Consider the following 18,207-nt stretch of genomic DNA (forward strand, 5'->3'; position numbering starts at 1 on the left):
CTTGTGTTCATAACTGATGTTTAACATGATGGCTCTAAAGCTCAGAATCCTCATAGAAAAGTAATTTAATTTTCGGTGTACTAAAGCAGAAAGAATGAGGCAATATACATTAAGAAGATTTTCAGATGCGTTTAATTCCAGGGGAACTTTTTTTGTGGGCCCTTAATAAACCTCAGCGATTTTCACCAGTCTCTGAGGATCCAGGGCTGATCTGTGGGATTTCAAGGTAGCATTTCGGCTTCCTGGCTAAAGCGAGGACATGTAAAAATGAGCCTTGATAACCAGGAGACAGTGTTTCCCCCACATACCCAGGCAAAACAGCAAGGTAAAGGAGGAATCTGTAGCTTTTCGAAAACGATTTTCCCAGAAATTGGCTATTTGTGCTGGTTGAAAGCCTCATATGGGAGTGAGAGAGAAAAAGCAAGGCGCTGCTCATCCATAACCATAGTTCAATTCCCTTATAGGGCCTTTTAGGATCTAGAGAGAATATTTGGGATTTATTTTTGTTTCCCTTGGGCTGACATCATCAAGCATGCATCATGGTGCCCTGTTTTGGATTTGGAAGGAACTGTAAGAAGCTATAAATCTTAAGGCATTTTACTATTTTTTCCTCTTCCCTTTTCTAAAAGCACAACTTTTCTGGTTTCCTTTAAAGAAAAAAAAAGAAAAAGAACACAAAATAGAAAGAAAGAAAGAAAAAAAAAAGAAAACTACAAAAGTGTGTATTGATCCCCTTCCCTCAGATCTTAACCGCCCAGGCTGTAATACCTTGCTTACATCTGCCAGGTTTTTGTGCCGTTTTGCAACATCTCCTTAATCCAGTGAGCATAAATAGAACATTTCAATCATATTTGGCTACCAGGAACTTCGCAGATAAGCACGCTAAGACCTTGTTGAAAGGGACTGTATGAGATTGTGTGTGATAAGATCATCCTATAGCCCAGGCGCACAAATGGAAAACTTTTGTTCTTGGTGAAATTTGTTGATAGAGATATTTCAAATAAATGACTTAGGAGAACTCGGTATTTTAAAACAAAGGGCCGGTTATGTAATAGCCAGAGGGCCCAGGCCTCCTGGTGCTCAGCAGCCATGAAGATCCTTCTTTGAGCAGTTGCTGCAGGGAGATTAGCATGCCCCTTTGTCATTTCTGACATCGTATTTTAACACCCACAGCAGCCTTATCTGAAAGCACTGTACTTGGTGTGGTTATGGCTGCGGAGAATGCCATTGTCCTGCCTCATATTTTCAAGGCTCAGGACAGCTCCTTCCACTCTTCAGTCAGCTTCAGGTTGGCCTTGATCCCAGGCCAAGGCAGGATGCATGGCTTTCTTTCTGAGAACCCCATGGAGGCCTTCTCTTTTGGACAATAGGGACAACTGTTCTTGTTCTTGATTTGTGTTTGTGTGTGTGTGTATGTGTGTGTGTGTAGAGGGGGCGGATTTTTTTACCTCTATGTTTTTCTCTTCAAATCCCTTTCATGTTTGTTCATTCATTCAACAGAAATGCACTGAATCCCCTCTATGTTCTGGGCTTGGTGACAGAGGTTGAGGGGATGAATCTGGTATGGATCCTTCATGAAGGGGGGTTATAGTCTGACTGGCACAGGACCCTGTCAGCCCCCACAGCCTTTCAGTGTTGTAAACCTGATTGGAAAGGACCTAGGAAATCATCTAACTCAACCCTTGCATGTTGCAAAGGTGTGAAGTGAAATCAAGAAGAGGGTAAGTGGGGTTGACCAAGGTCATTTGATAATTCCTGGCAGAGCTGGAGTAAGCACCAGATCTTCTGCCCCTAATCCAGTGTTTCAGTCAATATACCACACTTCTAATCTAGATTCTTAAGAAAATGTGCCTTCTTTGGCATTCTCTCCTCCTCCCTTTAAAAGACTCTGACACAACCCAATGGCCAACATCTTCCATAGTGCCACTGGTCTGGATTCCCAGCAGAGAGGCGCTGGCTGTATGCCCTGCCACTCCTCCACCCCAATCCTGCAGCACAGAAGGTGTTAACTAGCACTCTGTTCTTGGTTGCTTTTTTTAATATGTTGTTTGAAATCTTTGCCTTTTATTGGTATATTTACTTTATGGCATACATAAAGAGCCGTATTAAAAAATAAATTGTGTTGTAAAAGCATTTGGTAATGTTTATTAATATTGACTAGTCAGGGAGCAACGAACTCTATTGCTAGAAGGATAATTTGTGGTAATACCAGCTAAGCGTTCACAGCTTGTCAAATGACTGTCTAATCTCAACATTAAAAAAATGTGGGTAAAAGGATAATTTCCCTTATGCCTTGAGGAAATGAAAGTGACCCCTTCCCTAGCCAAGATTAGTGCTCTCCCTTCCTTTTCTCCCTGGGGGTACCAGGCTTCCTCTCTGGTTCCACACAACCCCAGGACTGGGTTTTAGTGATCAGGTGTCCCTTTGTCTTAGGGTGGTTGGTGACTGCTTCACTAGAAGTTAGCTTCTTGTGTGTCTGCTCTGGCTGCCTGCGTCTGTGCTGAGGGCCTTGGAGGCGGAAATAGAGACCTGGTTCCTGTCCTCCAGGGAGTTTTGAAGAACTTATAAATGGCTTAGTGCTGAATTGTGGACTTGATATACCAAGAAAGAACGTAAAGAAAAGGACACAGGTGTGACTAATGACCCACCTAGACTGGAATATGTCTCTACTGGTAGCGTTAAGAGACATTCTTTGGGAAGATATAATGTCACCCTTAGATTCCCTGAGTATCCCAGATGTCCTGTGAATGGCCGGCTCTGGCTTAGGGTGGAGGCCTCCAGTACAACAGGCTCTGTGCAGAGGATTCCTTCCCCGCAAAAAAGCATTTGGAGAAAGTATAGGAGATTGGACCGCATGTGGAAACACCCGTGATCTCCCTGGAAGTTGGCTTTGGGAGTAAATCCCTCATAGCTTAATAACTTTTGGTTCATTCCTTCCTCTTAAAATTAGAGCTCACAATGCTACTGACTGTTTGGCCTTCCTCTTGTCACTTGAATTAAAGGTAAATGGAGGTAAATTGAAGGTACCTTTTGAACTTAAGAATCTGGGGAAAAAGAGTAAAGGCATTGCTTACGTACGTAGGGTCTTCTCTCTCTCAGCTCTGTTTCTGCTTGGAGAGGTGAGCGAGGCCAGGGTGAGGTTCTCTTACCACTGGGTTTAGGAATCATTTGTTGCTTTTGAGACTGAGAACATTGGCAGAGCCCCATGAAGGGACCTGCCTCACTGTGCCCACTTGGGAGACATGGCAGCAAGTCAGCACCAGTTGGCCAGCTGCTCCTCAAGAGAGGAGCAGAAGTTTGCTTGGTGGCTGGCTTCCCATGGTGAGTAGAGGATCTTGGAGAGTATTGGTTGCCATGTGGGCAGCAGGCCTTGGAGAGAAGAGGATCATTTTAGACTTTGGTTTGGGTTTGACTCACAGAATCTCCTGTCTCGTCCTTGTCTCTTATGAGCACCTCTAGAAGCACTGAGTAGGTCACGTTGATGGTCACGGGATCAGAAAGCAAGAGCTCCAAGCGTCGGGTTAACTTCTGCACGTGGAGCAACTCAGACCAAGGAGAGGGTGAGTTGGAAAGGTCTTCAGGACCTCACTGGCCAGAGCCGAGTGCTGGTTCAGGGACTGGAGTCAGTTAGGCTGCGAACAAGGAAAATATTACCTTATAAAAGCCCTTATACGTTGGATTCCCCACTTTACTTTTCCTCGTTCAAAGGTGGGTAGTCCAGCTACAGAGTTCCCTCCCATTAACTTTCCCCAGTGACAGATCTTAGTTTTCAGTGCTGATCTGCCCAGCAAAACTCACAGGTCAGCTCCCGAGTAGGAGAGTGAAGGAGAGCAGCCTTGAGTATCGGATCAGAATTCCCTCTCTAAACCTTCCCTGCCTGTTGGTCTGCTCTCACTGCTGGTTGTCTCTGGGCAGAGGAACTTGGGAAGAAATGGACCATTGGCAATGTTGAGCCTTGAACCCCTCTCTCTCAGTCAAGCAGTGCTGCCAGCCCTTCTCCTCGTGTTCTCCCTTGGTCCTCAGTCCTGGGTGGGTTGGAGGTGGGCCGAGCTTCTCCTGCAAAGAGTAGATATAGAGGGCACCCCTTAGGGAGCAGCTGGTGTGGTCAGCTGTCCCTGGCAGCTGAGCATGGGGAGGATGGAGTTTGGCATGGGTCTCTCCTTGCTTCCACTTCTTCTGCTGTTGTGTTCTAGCTGGGCTGGGGGAGATGAAGGCTTATCCTGAGGCTGAGAGGTTGGTCTGAAGGGCAGGCTTTGTGTGGCTATGAAATAACCATTGGCCTTCCTCGTGTGGACTTCAGGAGCCACAGGACAGAGTCCAGCATTGGGTTGGAGGCTGCCCATGAAGCTCTTGTACCTGGATTATTGTTAGGATGAAACGAGGGATGCCTAGACCCGCTCTGCACCCCCCCCCCCCCTTAGACAGAGGAATTTCTTCAGCAGCATTCAGCAATCACTTCTTAACTAGGCCCTATGAAGAAAAGGGAAAGTAGACATGGCTTCTGCCATTATATAGTTTACAGTCTAAAGCAGACAGAATCTTTATGAATTTTTAGACTTAACAGTAGCACAAAAATGGTTTGGGTGAGCATGTATCTTGTTAACTGGGTTTTACTGGTGAAAGTTGTGTGGTTGAGAATCAGTGAGAAGGAATGAGTCTTTCTCTCCCGTTACTTGTTAAAAGGTTTAGATTCGCTTAGCTCTGATTTCTCTTAATGATTGAGTTCTCTTGAGAAAATAGCTAGAAAACTGTTAGAGGTTAATTTTTTCTTTGTTTTATTGGACTTAGATGATAATCTGTCACATTTAAGGTGAGTTTATCCAACAGGCCAGATGTGGTCTGAGGTGGGGCAGCACTGGGGGTGGAGGAGAATTTGAGCTCTCTCCCAAGAGTGGGTGATGCGGACCTGAAGCATATGGGGGAGATGGATCCTCCACCGAATATAGATTGGAGATGCGTAGACCGTGCTAGAACTGGGTTACTTTCAAAACGTTGTTCAGCAATGTTGCTTCTTCTCAGAGAATAGAGTGTAAAAACCGAGGCGGAATGCAAAAAGGTACAAAAACGTCCCCAGCTCTCCTCCTTCCCTGTGTTGCGGTGGAGGATGATGACCTCAGATGGCTGTGAGCAGTTAGACCTTGTGAAAAGAGAGGACCGGACTGGGGAAATATGAGCGTGTGTGGTAAAGAAGAAGGAGGTGGACAAAATTTCCATTTTAATCAAAATGTTTTGCAGTTGCATCATGGCGGTGGGGGGAGGGGAGGTTGTGGTCTAAAGAGTGACAGAACATGAGTTCATACAAATTTGCACTTTTGCTCCAGAAACCAGTTGGAATTCTATTTCCCCATTGGCCATTCTGCACACTGTGCCACGGAGAGGCTACTGGTAGCCAGGTCCCTTGAGTGCCCTCAATTTTTTCTCTGCCATTTCCTTTTCCTTTGAATTAGGAGAAGCTTCCACCTTTTCACCTTGGCATCTGAATAATATTTAATGCTATGAGCAAACCAGTGCTGGGCTCCCTTGAACACCAGGCCTGTGAGATGTTCCCTTTTCCTCGTCTGAACTTTGTGTGCTTTGCCCAGGTCTCTGCCAGTGGGGCAGGACCTTGTCCTTGTACTGCATGTGGGGTTACCTGGATGCCATGCTGCCTCTGATAACTTGAGTTAGTGGGTCAGGTACAGGGCAGTGTCCTTACCCCAAGGATTGGGCAGGACAGGACACCTGTGTCTCTGCAGGCTAGGAAATGCATGGCAGCCAAATGGTTCCAAAGACAGGCTGGTGATGAGTTCCAGAAGTTTCTTTTACTGAAAGATAGACCGCAAGTGAATAAAGGAGGAAACTCAAGTCATCTGGATTAAAAGGTTTTAAAATGAATAAATTTCTGGGATTGGGTGGTTGATTTTTGCTTGGGTTATCCTAGGTTGACTGCCTAAGTGTCATGGGACATCACACAAGAGGAACATGGCTCAGAGAGGATAATAGTGCCCCTTAGAGGAGTTCCTTGGAGGCTAGGTAAAAGGATATGGGTCTGACTTTTGAATAATAAAACTTTGGCTCCATATGGGACCAAAACCTGAGATATCACCCACCTCACTTTACAGATGAAAAAATGCAGAGAGACACTGAGAGCAGGATTTGTCTGAGATCAGAGAACAAGTTAATGGGCGAGTCAGGATGAGGATCCAGGTCTTCTGGCTGCTCGCGTGGCATTCTTCCCTGCACCCTGCTACCTCTGTAATAAAGGGCCAAGGGTACGTCCACTTTCATGCCACGCCAATATATTTGGCCAAGAAAGCCACTTCCACCAATTGCCAGGCACATCCATTGGCATCTAGAAAAAAGGCAGTGAGCTTCCCAGAAGCTGTTCATCAGGGTGAGGAGAGACTTGCTCTGGAACCTACAGGGAGAAGAGATGGGAGTCCAAGGGCAGAGTTGGGGATGCTTATCCTGGCGTTGGCTGCTGAAACCTGAAGACTGGTCATTCCAGAGTCCTTTTGGAGAACAAGTCAGAATGGGTGTTTGTCCTCCTTTTCCTCCTGACAGCCGCCTCCTGAGAGGTGGGCACCTCTGGAAGCTAAGAAATCACCAGTAAAGAAAAGGATGAAAATAAATAAGACCAAAATCCCATGTGCTGCCATGCACCAGACCTGACCATGAATGTGTGCAAGAGGTTCACTTGCTGAACCACTTGTGAATAGAGCTTTTGCCACTCCATGGACCATCTCTTAGAAAAGCAAACATCTATCACACCCGGGGAAGTGGTAGGAATACTCAGTTATCCTGTGTGCGTGTGCACGCGCGTGCGCAAACATACTCATATGCCTGGGTACATATTTAAAAACCTGCTTTGCCCAGAATGCTGTTAGGACATGTCCTAGTGCCCAGCATTGTGAAATATATTTAGAGTTAAGAATGTTCAGTTAAAATGTTCTGTACTGTTACTATTTCTCAATTGGGATGGATCAGCCATGGCCAGGAGTAAGATTACATGGGGGTGGGGCGCACTACAGTGTCATGGATGAGGGGTGTGTGTGTTTGTGATTGGGAAATCATTTGTTGTCTTTGGCAAGGGGTTAGAGGGAAGGCGAGCAAACAAAACTGTGATTGAGAAAGAGTTCTATGAAGAGGACTGGGTGTGATCGCCATCAGAGGCCGCACGCACTGGGCACTGTATGCTGTCTTCAGGACCCTGTGGCCCGTAGACCGTGGCTCTCAGGAGGCTCACCTGGGAACCCGCATGTTTTTGACACACTGTTGTGTTCTCATTACGGGATTCGAAGGTGGTGGCAGTGGGTGGCTCGGCTTAGTTGTCATGATCTGGGGGCACTGAGGCCCAGCTCCGGGTCCTGCTGGCTCGAGTCTGTAATACCCCCACTTCCCACCCGCAGTTTTGTCAGTATCAGTATCAGCAGCTCTCCAGCCTTTGACTGTCGTCTAAACACATCACATTCTGATTGCAATAAGTTGTTGGCTCTAAGGGGGCCTTGAATGCTCTCCTGCCTGTCCCACCGCTCTCAGCTCCTACCTCTGGCTGCCGTTGCCTGCCCTGTTACACCTCAGGGCCCAGGCCCCTGGGGAGGTGGCAGGCAAAGCGCAGAGATGGGCGTGGAGGTGGATCCTGGGAACAGGGCCTGAGAACAGGAGTGTGGGTGGGAGGAAAGTCAGTGTTCCAGGCCAGATGGCCCGCACGCCAGTCAGCAGCTCAGAGCTTCGGCCATGCCTCGCACAGACTCTCTTCCCAGTGCTCAGCTCCCCACTAGCCAGCCTGCTTCCCTATATCTATCCAGCTCCATTGCTGGCTCCTGACTGAACAGTGAGGTCAGGCGGGAAAGGCCCCTGGTGGGAGTTGGGATCAGAGCCAGTTGTTACTGGGACCTCTGTCTTCTTGGGGTGATCATATGTGCCAAGCCCACCTCACAGAACTGCAGTGATGGTAAAACGAGATAACGTGCATGAAAGCAGTTTGGAAAGCCAAAATGATGACTACCACCTTGCATTTCTAGAATGAAGTTATCTGGTTTCTTGCAAGCTTTCTTTCTGTCAGGGCTCAACCTCTGGCAAGAAATAGAGGAAGACGTTTCAAAAGATGGGCCTTAGGGGCCGGTTCTCCATGTTGGGGAGTGACTGTAGTTCTAAGAACCTCTGGATGCCCCGACAGGAGCATCTTGTCTCCATAAAAGCATCAATTCATTAATAAGTTTCTTCAGAGCCTACTCTGTGCCAGGCACTGCATGGGAGTGGGGATACGAGAGAGAAAAGGTATAGGTGCAGGCCTCCTCCGTCTAAGGGTCTCGCAGGGGAGCCAGGCACCTGCACAGTCGCAGCGCAGCAAGGGCGGTGCTGTGACCCAGGTAAGCAGAGGCCTCGTGGCCTCCATGTGTGGTCTGTGCTACTTTGACCACGAGCATTTGTCTGACTGTCCTAGTGCTTCTTCCTTCCTCCCTCTGAAATTGGATCTGATTTTTTTTTCTTGGTCCGTGTGCCAGTGAGTAAAGCAATAGGAAGTGCCCTGTTCTTCTAGCACTTGGACAAGACCAGGAATGGATGCTTCCTTGGCAGCGGGCCATGAGAAAAGGGGGCACTTTAGGCTGTCTGAGGATCCAGGGATATGGCTCCAGCAGTGCCCATCCCTAGCTCCCATGCCCTCCTTCTCCCTTCCTCTTGTTCACCTGCCAGAGGGATGACTGCAAAGCCCCCGCGTGGGGGTGGGCCTGCCTTCTGTCCAGCGAGAGCAGCAGCAACCTGTCTTTTCCTTTCCCCTACAGGAAGCTGCACAGTGGGATGAAGACGTACGGGTGTGAGCTCTGCGGAAAGCGGTTCCTGGATAGTTTGCGTCTGAGAATGCACTTACTGGCTCATTCAGGTAGGCAAGGATGCCCTGACTGGCCCCTTGGAGCACAGGCAGCCACCTCCTGCCCACCTTCACCTCCACCCAGAGCACAGTGTCCCCACTGCTGGCTGGGGCCTTGGTCCACCTTGTCCCATGGATGTTCCCTCCAGGTTCATGGAGCAGAAAGTCCATCGTGATGATCTGACCATCTGGACGAACCCATCCTCTTTCTCACCTGGGTTTCCCAGGGTGGTGTTAGCACCCACTGCCCCACGTGCTCTACCTTTCGAAGTAGACTGTGGTTTCATTAGCAAAACAGTTGTGGAATTAGGTTCTCACTGTCTAATGAATCTGACTATCGGGTTCACATTATACAGGAGCCTTTAATTAAATAGGTATAGAAAGGTTGGAACACAAAGCTAGTTACAGCGTGCTGTCTTTTGCAAGTTAATTTTATCCAATTCTAGTGGGGTCGACTGTGCAGCTCATGTTTGGGCAAAGCTGCTCTGCCCCATGAGGCGTGGAAAGGGAAGAAGCACTGGCACCCAGTGTGCTTCGTGTCCTTGGTGGAGGGAAGGATACAGCAGGTCTGATGTTGCTGCTTTGAAGCCATGGGCTCCCCTGGCTTTAGTTGTGGCGGCCTCCACACTTCCCTGCCAGGGCCAGTGCTGTATTCCCTCTGATTCCCTTGCCTTTCACCCTTGGAGTCCCGTTTTAGGGAGAGGGGAGGGCTGTCCTCTTATTCGGTATTGCTCTCCCCTCATATCGTCAGCTGTCAGCGCCTGCTGGTTCCTTCCCCGTGTTGCCTCCCGCATCTGGCCTTCTGGGCAGTTTGGCATTTGTGAAATGAGCATGGGCTTTGGGGCTGGCAGATGAAGGTTCAGATCTCGTCTGTGATAGGTGCTAACTGTGTGACCCTGGGCAGATTTGTGTTCTGAACCTGAGTTTCTGCATCTGTAAAGTGTAGGTGTTGCTAGCTCGTATCAGTTTTTTTTTCTTTAGTGTTAGGTTACACAATACATGTTAAAGGCATCTGTAGTCCATTCTCTGGCATACAGTTGATATTTAATAAATGTTGATTGTTTCTGCTTGCCCGTTCCTCTCTTTTCCCTAGTCCTGAAGCTGTCACCCTGTGGTGTGTTCCCGTCACCGTACTCCAGAGCTTTCGGTCTGGCTGGCTGTTTGCAGTCTCTCCCTGCTTCTTGCGTCACCTGCACAGTTGTGTAAATGCTATTTGGTAGCTTTTTATGCTTCAGCTCGCCACAGCCTTGCTGCAGAGCCTGTGCGGCTCAACCATGCCTTGGATGTTGTCTCTCCCTGGCCTTTATGGCCCTTCCTGAGGTACCCTAGCTCCTTGCCTCTCTTTCTTCCCTCTTCCAGATCCAGGGATTGGGCCAGACCACGTGGCAGTCTATGTTGGCGTGTCCACTCTGTGTGTTCCATTCCTTCTTCGAGTGGGCCTTCCCCACCCCACACCTGGCTCCGCTGAACCGTTCTCGTCCCACCCACTTGTCCCACCTTGGCCTGGAGTCCTGAGTCCAGGCGTTCCTGCCTTCAGCCTCTGCTTGGTACTCATGTCTCTATTTGTTCTATTTTTGTAACTTGCCCCTTGTATCTCCTTGCTTCCCTTTAGCTTTAAATGCTGTTTAGGGTACAGTGTGGGGTTTCATGAGCCGTCTGCCAACCAGGTGGCCACCCCTCCCAAGAGCAGAGTGTGGCTCTTCCGTCTCATTTGCTCCCTGCTCCAGGCCCCTGTGTGGTCTCCATCTATGTGGAGTTGGACACTTCTGTGTGGGCAATACACTTCTCAGCCTGTGGTTAAAGCTTCCTCGCCCCCTCTGTCGCTCAGCCCAGTGAGCGTCCCTCCTCCATACTTTTTCCTTGAGTCCAGTGGACTCGTCTGCTTGTTGCTCTCTGTGCTTTCCGAGCTCTGGGGTTTCCTTTACCCATTCCCTCTGCTTGGAATAACCCTTCCCAGTCTTCCCAGATCTTCAAGGTCCCTTCTGCAGTGCCATCCTCAGCTTTCCCCACCTCTAGCCGGAAGCAATCAGGCCTCCTTCTGGGTGGCCATATTTCTTTATCTGAAGTATCCTTGGGCACAGTCGTTCTTCTTTTGTTATGGTTGTTCATGGATTTGCCTGATGACCCCTACTTTGGAGCCAGGGTTAGGAATTTGGGCACCTATCTCCTGACCGTGTGACCTTGGGCAAGAAATGGGAACCCTCTGGGCCTCCGGATCCTCAGCTGTGAGATGGGAGTACTTCACCCTGCCTCAGAGCAGTTGAGAGGCTCACACCTGACACTTAGCGCCATGCCTGACCTGTGATAGGCTCTCGGGGGATGTAATCTTCCTTTCCCTCTGTTCCTCTAATGGACTGGAAGCTACTTGGGGACAGGGCCTGTCCCCATTATGCCCAGCACATTGGAGCCTATAGATAGTGGTTGAATGAATGAGTGCAGCCTGGGAGGCCCATGGGCAGCTCAGGGAATGTCCAGTCTCCCACCACTGTCTCCTGCACTGGGCGCTGTTTAGACTGTGTCCCAGGGGTGTACGGCGGCGGGGCGGGTAGGGGGTGGGGGCAGCCAGGAGCCCTCTGGCCCGTATTGTCCAAGTCTGAATTAGCTGCTGGTTCTGCTGTGAAACACACTTCAGCAGTGTTGGTGGGGCCGGTGGGAGAGACAGAAAGGGGAGAAGCTGCTTACACCCTTTCAGGTGGGCCTGGAGCCCGCACTCCAGATACCATGAGTGACTCTGCCTCACCCCTGAGGAGCCAGCAGTTCCCTGGGGACGCGCATGCCTGTCCTCACTGAGATACCCCTTCAAAGTCCCACAGTCTCATAGGGATGCCCCAGCAGCTTTGGGAGCTGAGTCCTGTTTTCCTGGGTTTTCTTCTCTGTGCCTCAAGCCTGATTTTGCAAATGATCTGTCCCTCTGAAATTCACTTGCCAAAGCCCTTGTGAAGGAGGATTTGGTGATGGGGGACCTATGATGGGCCCTAATCCTGCTTTAATTCACCCTTGCAGATAGCTCACAGGTTGTTTCCACTCTGACATTTCTAGTCTCTGTTTTTTCTTTCTATTGTCCTGCATATCTCTCACCCCTATGCTGGGAGGTCTTGAAATTAAAATGACAGCAAGAGCTTAGGGAGGCCAGACCACTTCCTAGATTGTTTGCCCCTGCCCCTGTTACACAGTGAAGGCTCCGGGGCCTCTGAAGGGCCCTGGCCTTGTCAGGGAGTTGGGGTTGGAGGGCTGGACTGGTGGTGCCGGGTCTTCTCTCAGATTCCAGTCACAGAAGTCGGGTTGTACACCTTCTGACTGCTCCCCAAGTTGCCTGAGAACAGAACTGTGTGATGTTTTAGAAGAGGCCTTTAATTAGATAGCAGGAGCTTTCCTTGCTGCCCTGTTCTGAAAGCTTCGTGCAGGAAGCCGACAGCAAGAATGGCCTCTCAGTGTCTGTAGTGCAGACCCACTTTACAGAACATCACCAGTGGTTGGAGCAGCAGTGCAGAGCCTAGGAGAACAATAGCTGCTCCAGAACCCTGGGGACCATTTGTTAAACCGGAGCAGGCCATGGAGAAGAGAGTCTGGGATCTGGGTCAGGGTCACGGTGCTCCTGGCTTCCCCTGAATTTGTTGCTGCCCTTGCACAGGCACATTCCTGCTGTTTTCTCCTGCTCAGCGGAGCTGAACGATGCTCAGGCGCTCAGTTCCTTGCTCGCTCCCTCTGCGTGCTAGCGGCCCCCACCCCCTCTTGGCGAGCATGGCCTGTGTTTGTTATTGTAGTTCTGGCGCTGGGCCAAGCCTGGCTGGGAGCCAGCCTTGTGGGTACAGTGTGTACAGTGAGTGCTGAGCCAAGTTTGTCATCATACACGATTAATTTTTTTTTCTAATCTGGTAGGGGTGGGGTGAAGGAGCAGGCGAGAGAAGAGTTTCTCTGATGCTTGAAAACAGGCCACATGGAATTCTGCGGAGACATTATTGATGAAAGGGTGAAACACTCTGTCTCTTGTTTTTCCTTCTCTCCCTCTCTCTTTCTTTTTCCTCCTTTCTCGTTGTCTTCCTCTCTCCTCTGCATGTCCCTATCCGAGGAAATCAGCCTGTAGGAGATCGACAATATGCGGTCTTATTTTCAGTGACTAGAATACTAAATTTACGCTCCTAAATCAGTTTTCATTGTGTTGAAATTGACAATTTGTTTAATTAGAAGTTTGCCCTGTAGGAGGCCCTTCTTAAAGACAGTTATTTCTTTCTCTTTCTCTTTCTCTCTTTTTTTCTTTTTTAAGACTCTAAAGGGTAGTAGTGAATGTTCAGTTTAATTGAAGTTTTTATTTCAGTTTGAATGTATTAATTAATCAAGTGTTTATGAGATATACCTGATGATAAGAATACATTTAAATTAACAAACAATAGCCTAACTCATTAACTAATGACATTGATCTGGCCAGGCCCTGCATTCTCGGAGGTGGTTTTGGGGAGCAGGTGGGTTTGAGTATGGGGAAAGAGGCTTGGGGTGAAAGAGTGACCCCTTGGATGCTTTGCAGAGCTCTTCCTTCTGGAGCGTGGACCTTGGGTGGAAGATGGTGGCAGTGAGCAAGGGAGGAATCCCAGCCCCTCTGCAGCCCGGGATCACGCTGCAGTCTCCCTCTCCATTCTTTGCTGTCCCATCCCGTGTGGTGATGGGGCCCTGAAGCATCTACAGACCAGACCTCTGTGCTGTGCTGTTTGCTGCTCCTTGTTCTCCCTTAAGAGGTGATCCCTAGCTCTGGGATGTCCATGCAGAGACCGTAGCCTCGGGCGGTGACTCAGTTGGTTCTGTGATTTGCTCGTGTAAGGTTTCCCATTAGGTAGTGTTTCCCACAGCTTGGCTTCACATACTGGTGGATTAGAAGTGAGCACACCCAGAACTGCTTGCCCCTATTTTTGACTTGGCTGCGTACTATTCAGAGGTTTGCCTGTTTCGGTGGCCTGCTCCTATTCTGGGAGTGTCATTCATTTTTGGAGCCAGCAGACATTTCCTAAGCACTAATTCTGTGGCGGGCTCCGTGCGCTGAAAACTGCAGAATGCACAGCATCCCTGTCCTCAAGGAGCTCTAGTCTAGCAGGAGAGACGTTTGACTGTGAAGCAATGATAAAAGAAAGCACTGTGTGCAAAGTGCCAAGAAAGAGTCTAGTAGGAATTCAGGAGGAGGGTGTTCCTTCTAGAGGATGGTAGAACTTACATGGAGGGTGAGAATGAATTTTGCTAGGAACTGGTGAGGAGGAAGCCCAAGACACCTATGGTGATGTGCAGTGTAACCAGGGTGTGGGGGCTGCTTGGGGGGGCGGAGTGGGGAGGGCAGAGTTTAGAAGGGAGGGATGGGGCAGGACTGTGGAGGGCCTTCAGTAGCAAAATGATCTGCATTTTACCTACAGCACTGAAAAGCCACTGAAGGATTGAATAAGGGAGTGACACTTTTTTTCTCTGGAATAGAAAGGCCTGTTGGGTTTTTTGATGTACATGAGGTTGGAATATAGGATTTATAAGACCCATGGAGAAATGGCCTGAGTGACGATCTTGGGGTGTGGCTGGAGTGTAGAGAGGCCTGTGCCTCTTGCCCTTGTGAGGGGCACTCAGCCTTTCTTTGTGAGTCAGGTCCTGCTAGGGGGCCAGTCCCCTGCACTCACTCCCCCTTGCCCTTCTCTGAGCACTGGGAGCCATGGCTGTTGAGAAACCTCTGCTGACACCGGACTCCACCCCAGAGTTAGAGCCACCAGGACAGAAGATGGTGTATGGCTGATAGATTTTCCGATTCCAGCCACAGCATGGGGTGGCCGGGGCATATTGTTCGGGGCCTGCTTGGGTCCTCTGTCTGGCAGGGAAAAGGGCTGGAGAGGTTGGGGCCAGAAACCAGATTGCTTCTCTCATGCTTTCCCCTGTTCTGATGAGATGGAAGAAAAAAAATTATGAGAGGTCGAAGATCTGTGGATTGTACTTGTTGCTTTTTTTTCTTTTTGAAACACTTTGCTTTGGGATTCAGGGTTCTTCTTCCCAAAGATAGAGAAGGTGGGGGCAGCAAGGTAGCTGGAAAATTCCCCGTGACTGCGAGGCAAGGATCTGAGCTGGTCCCCATGCCGATGATGGGAGAGGCCTCTTCTGATTGAAAGACAGCTTCCAGGACCTGCAGCTTCTCCTGACCTTGCAGCCTCCCTCTCCCTAGGCTCTTCCCAGATTAGGTGTCTGCTGAAAGCAGGAGACTGGGAGTTATCCAGGCAGGTCTGAACCCATGGTCAGTTCATTCTCTCCCTGCCCGCCCCCCAATGAACGTCAGTGCTCCCTTCTTATGGTTAGCTTTCTGCCATCAGGGCAAAACCAGGAGAGGACCAAGAAGAAACTGCCTGAGCCCTTTAACTCTCACAACGTGCCTTCAGAGGTGGGTACGGTGGAGGGTTTGGGTTAATAGCGCAGCACAGAGAAGATCCGATGAGCATGGCTTGGAGCCCCGCTACCTTCCCTTTGGTCCTTGTGGGCGAGGGGGGTGCGGAAAGAGGAAGGAACCAAGAGAAGCCACTTTCCCCGGCTCTCTCTTGAACATGCTTCTCTCTCTCTCCCTCCCTACCCTGAATTTGGCCTGCTTCCCGAACTTTTTCCCAGAGTGGTGTCGTCACTGGCCTGCGGCAGGTCTGGATGTTCTGCCAGCATTCCAGAGAGTTTATGATCGCTCGCAGATGTGCCTCCAAGAACACACTGTACCCAAAGCAGAAATTAATGCAGGCTTGACTGCTGTCCAAGCCCATACACGGGAGAGAGGAAAAAGAAAACAAAAACTGTTTAATGCTGTTTATAAATTATACACTGGCTGATGAAAAATACATTTCTTCCCCTCTCCTCCCCCTTTCCTCACGGCCCCCCCCCCCCCCCCCCCCTCCTCGTTTTCTGCCTCCGGAGCCTAAACTGAGACCAGAAGAATATGGTTTTGCTTTTTAGCTCCTGTTTTGGCTGGGATCCGAAACCCTGCTGCTGATTCACAGCCAGAGTATTTTTCCCCTTTACCTGATGAAATATACTGATTTTTCCAGCCCAGATGGGGTGTTTTGGGTTTTGTTGTCTGCGTTTTGTTTTGTTTTTGTTTTTATTTTAACTTTCTTTTTTGGCTAGGGATTTTGTTGACAGTCAGTGACAGGTCCTGGGATGACGCTGTGTGCCATGCTGGCCCCAGGGCAGATAGAACCCCACATCTGTGCCCCTCAGTGCTGCTGGATGTGCGTGCCTGGGTCTCCCCGGCCCCGAAGGCTTCACGTCAGCCCAGCTGAACAGACGAAGTTCGGAAAGTTCACGGCAGGTCATTGTATTAAACAGTGTTTTCTTCACTTCTCTCCCGCCCCTTCACCTCCAGCCCCGTGTGAAGAGGGGGTTCGCATATCCCTCCCCCCAAATACACACGTCTCTACCTCCATATGGTGCCTTAGCAGGGGTTTGGAAAGTTCGTCTCATCTATCCCTCTGGATCCCAGCCTCCCCCCTGCACTCCAGTCCCCCATCCCAATTTATTCTATAAATTCGTTTCCGCATTATGTCTATCCATTTACATGGCTTTTGTGTTTTTTAATACTGCTAATGTTTATCATTTGCCCAACAGGCTCGACAGATTTTGCTTCCTGTAGAGCATCGAGGCTTCAGAGCCCCCTGGTTGCTAAGTAGCAGTCTCCCTGTACTGTAATGGGCTGATTGTGTATTCCATGCAGCGCTGTATCTTATTTTTGTATGCAAGACAAAGTGTTTTGATGGAGGACGATTGCGGCAGTGTCTGGAGGCTGTTTGGAGTTTTATGGGCTGTACAGTACACTGTGTGCTCTCCGAACAGAACACAGGCTGTTGAATTTGGGATTGGATTTGTCATTTTTCCCCCCTCAGAGAGGAGCCTGTCAGATAGAACATTACTTTAAGGGTGGAGGGAAGAAAGTGGAAATTATGTAATAACCTTCTCACTCTCTCTGTCTGTCTCTCTCTCTGTCTGTCTCTCTCTCTCTCTGTCTCTGTCTGATTTTTCTCTCCCAAAATAGGATGCTTTCTCCTCCACACGCCCCCTTTCCTACCACCATATGATTTTGTCGAGCTAGATGATGACGTTCCTATCAGGAAACGAATGGCCCTAGAGAGATGGATGCTGGGACATCCTGTCTGTCTGCTGTTTATTCTCCTTCTCTCCCTTCCTCTGCTTTGCTCCTTCCATCCTTCCTAAGTTCTGGGCTGCTTTGCTGGCCCTTGTTTTTGTCTGAGGATGAATGGATAATGGGGCTATAAGGTAGGATGTGTGTGGGATCCACCCAAAGGCAATTTTCTTATTTCCAGGGCCTTTTCACCTCCCTTTTGCTCCCCACACATGCACCCCACCAGGATTTTTAGGTGGTCCTCTATTTATGTGGTTCTCCATTGCTTCCTTTCCTCCTTAGTCCTCATGCCCTAGCCCTCTAACCAGGCTGTGCCTGGGTCCCAGGATCCAAGGCTGTGCCCAAGGGACCAGATTCCACTACACCCACGTGCCATACTCTTCAAGCTGTCCTTCTCGGCGCTCTCTGCTGAGCTTGCTGTGCTGGCGGGTGTTGATTTCCAGCTTTGCTTTTCTCCTCTCCTTCTATTTTTTCCCAGTCTCCTTTTGTCTCCCTTCATCTCTTTGTCCCTGTCTTTACGTCTGTGTTGGCCTCAGCCTTTTCTTGATGCTCCTGTGTGTTTTCTGTCTTCCTTCTTTGGTCTTCATCTCTCTTTGTCTCCATCTGTCTTGGTTGGTCTTCTCTCTCTCACCCACCCATCAAAGTTTCTTAGCTTAGAAGTTGGGTGGTGGTTGGGATGGGGAACAAAATGCCGTGTTGGCCATAAGGCCTGGGGAGGACTCTGAGCAAGTGCTCCGAGAGTACTCCCAGCACCTGGAACCTTGTGTGGTCCTGTCCCTGGCCACTTGAGGACCAGAGTGGGGTTCTCTTGCTTGGCTTCTGCTTTTCCTGGGTCCCTGGATGTTTTCTTAAGTTGAGCTGAGCATGGGCAAGTGGAAGAGCAGGGTTAAGATTTTCAAGGTCTTCCTGGACTTTGCTACTAAAAAGCACACCTTGCCGGCACTGTGCCTGCACAGGTCTGTACCACGGAACTCAGTGCAGAGCCCGCCTGGCACCTTGTAGTTTGTGCTTCCTCACATACCCGTGGCCTGGCAGAGTGCCTAGAACATAGAAGGCTTTTTGATAAGTTTTTGTTGAATAAGTGAATAATACCCTGTTACTAAAGTGTTTGTATTTCTGGGGCAGATCTGGGCTTGGTGGCACTTGAGACTTGAGAGGACTCCATGAGAGGACCACTGCTCTGCCCTAGGAAGAGGAGAACCAGAGCCACAGGCCTAGGCAGATGGAG

The 18,207-nt window shown here is 49.4% G+C and overlaps 1 protein-coding gene across 6 annotated transcripts in view; it reads left to right on the top strand.

Annotated features, from left to right (window-relative positions):
- The window catches only part of ZBTB16 (zinc finger and BTB domain containing 16), a 183,419-nt gene that overhangs the window by 83,112 nt on the left and 82,100 nt on the right, over positions 1-18,207 (top strand). For 4 of the 6 annotated variants that reach the window (XM_046685062.1, XM_046685065.1, XM_046685063.1 and 1 more), the window contains one exon: positions 8,766-8,863. In XM_046685062.1, the coding sequence (XP_046541018.1) occupies positions 8,766-8,863 (98 nt within the window). Of the gene's footprint in view, positions 1-8,765; positions 8,864-15,174; positions 15,243-18,207 lie in introns of all 6 variants that reach the window. The other 2 variants (XM_046685066.1, XM_046685068.1) reach the window with 1 other exon arrangement.

The sequence above is a fragment of the Equus quagga genome, chromosome 14 (genome assembly GCF_021613505.1).
Source record: "Equus quagga isolate Etosha38 chromosome 14, UCLA_HA_Equagga_1.0, whole genome shotgun sequence".
Lineage (NCBI taxonomy): Eukaryota > Metazoa > Chordata > Mammalia > Perissodactyla > Equidae > Equus > Equus quagga.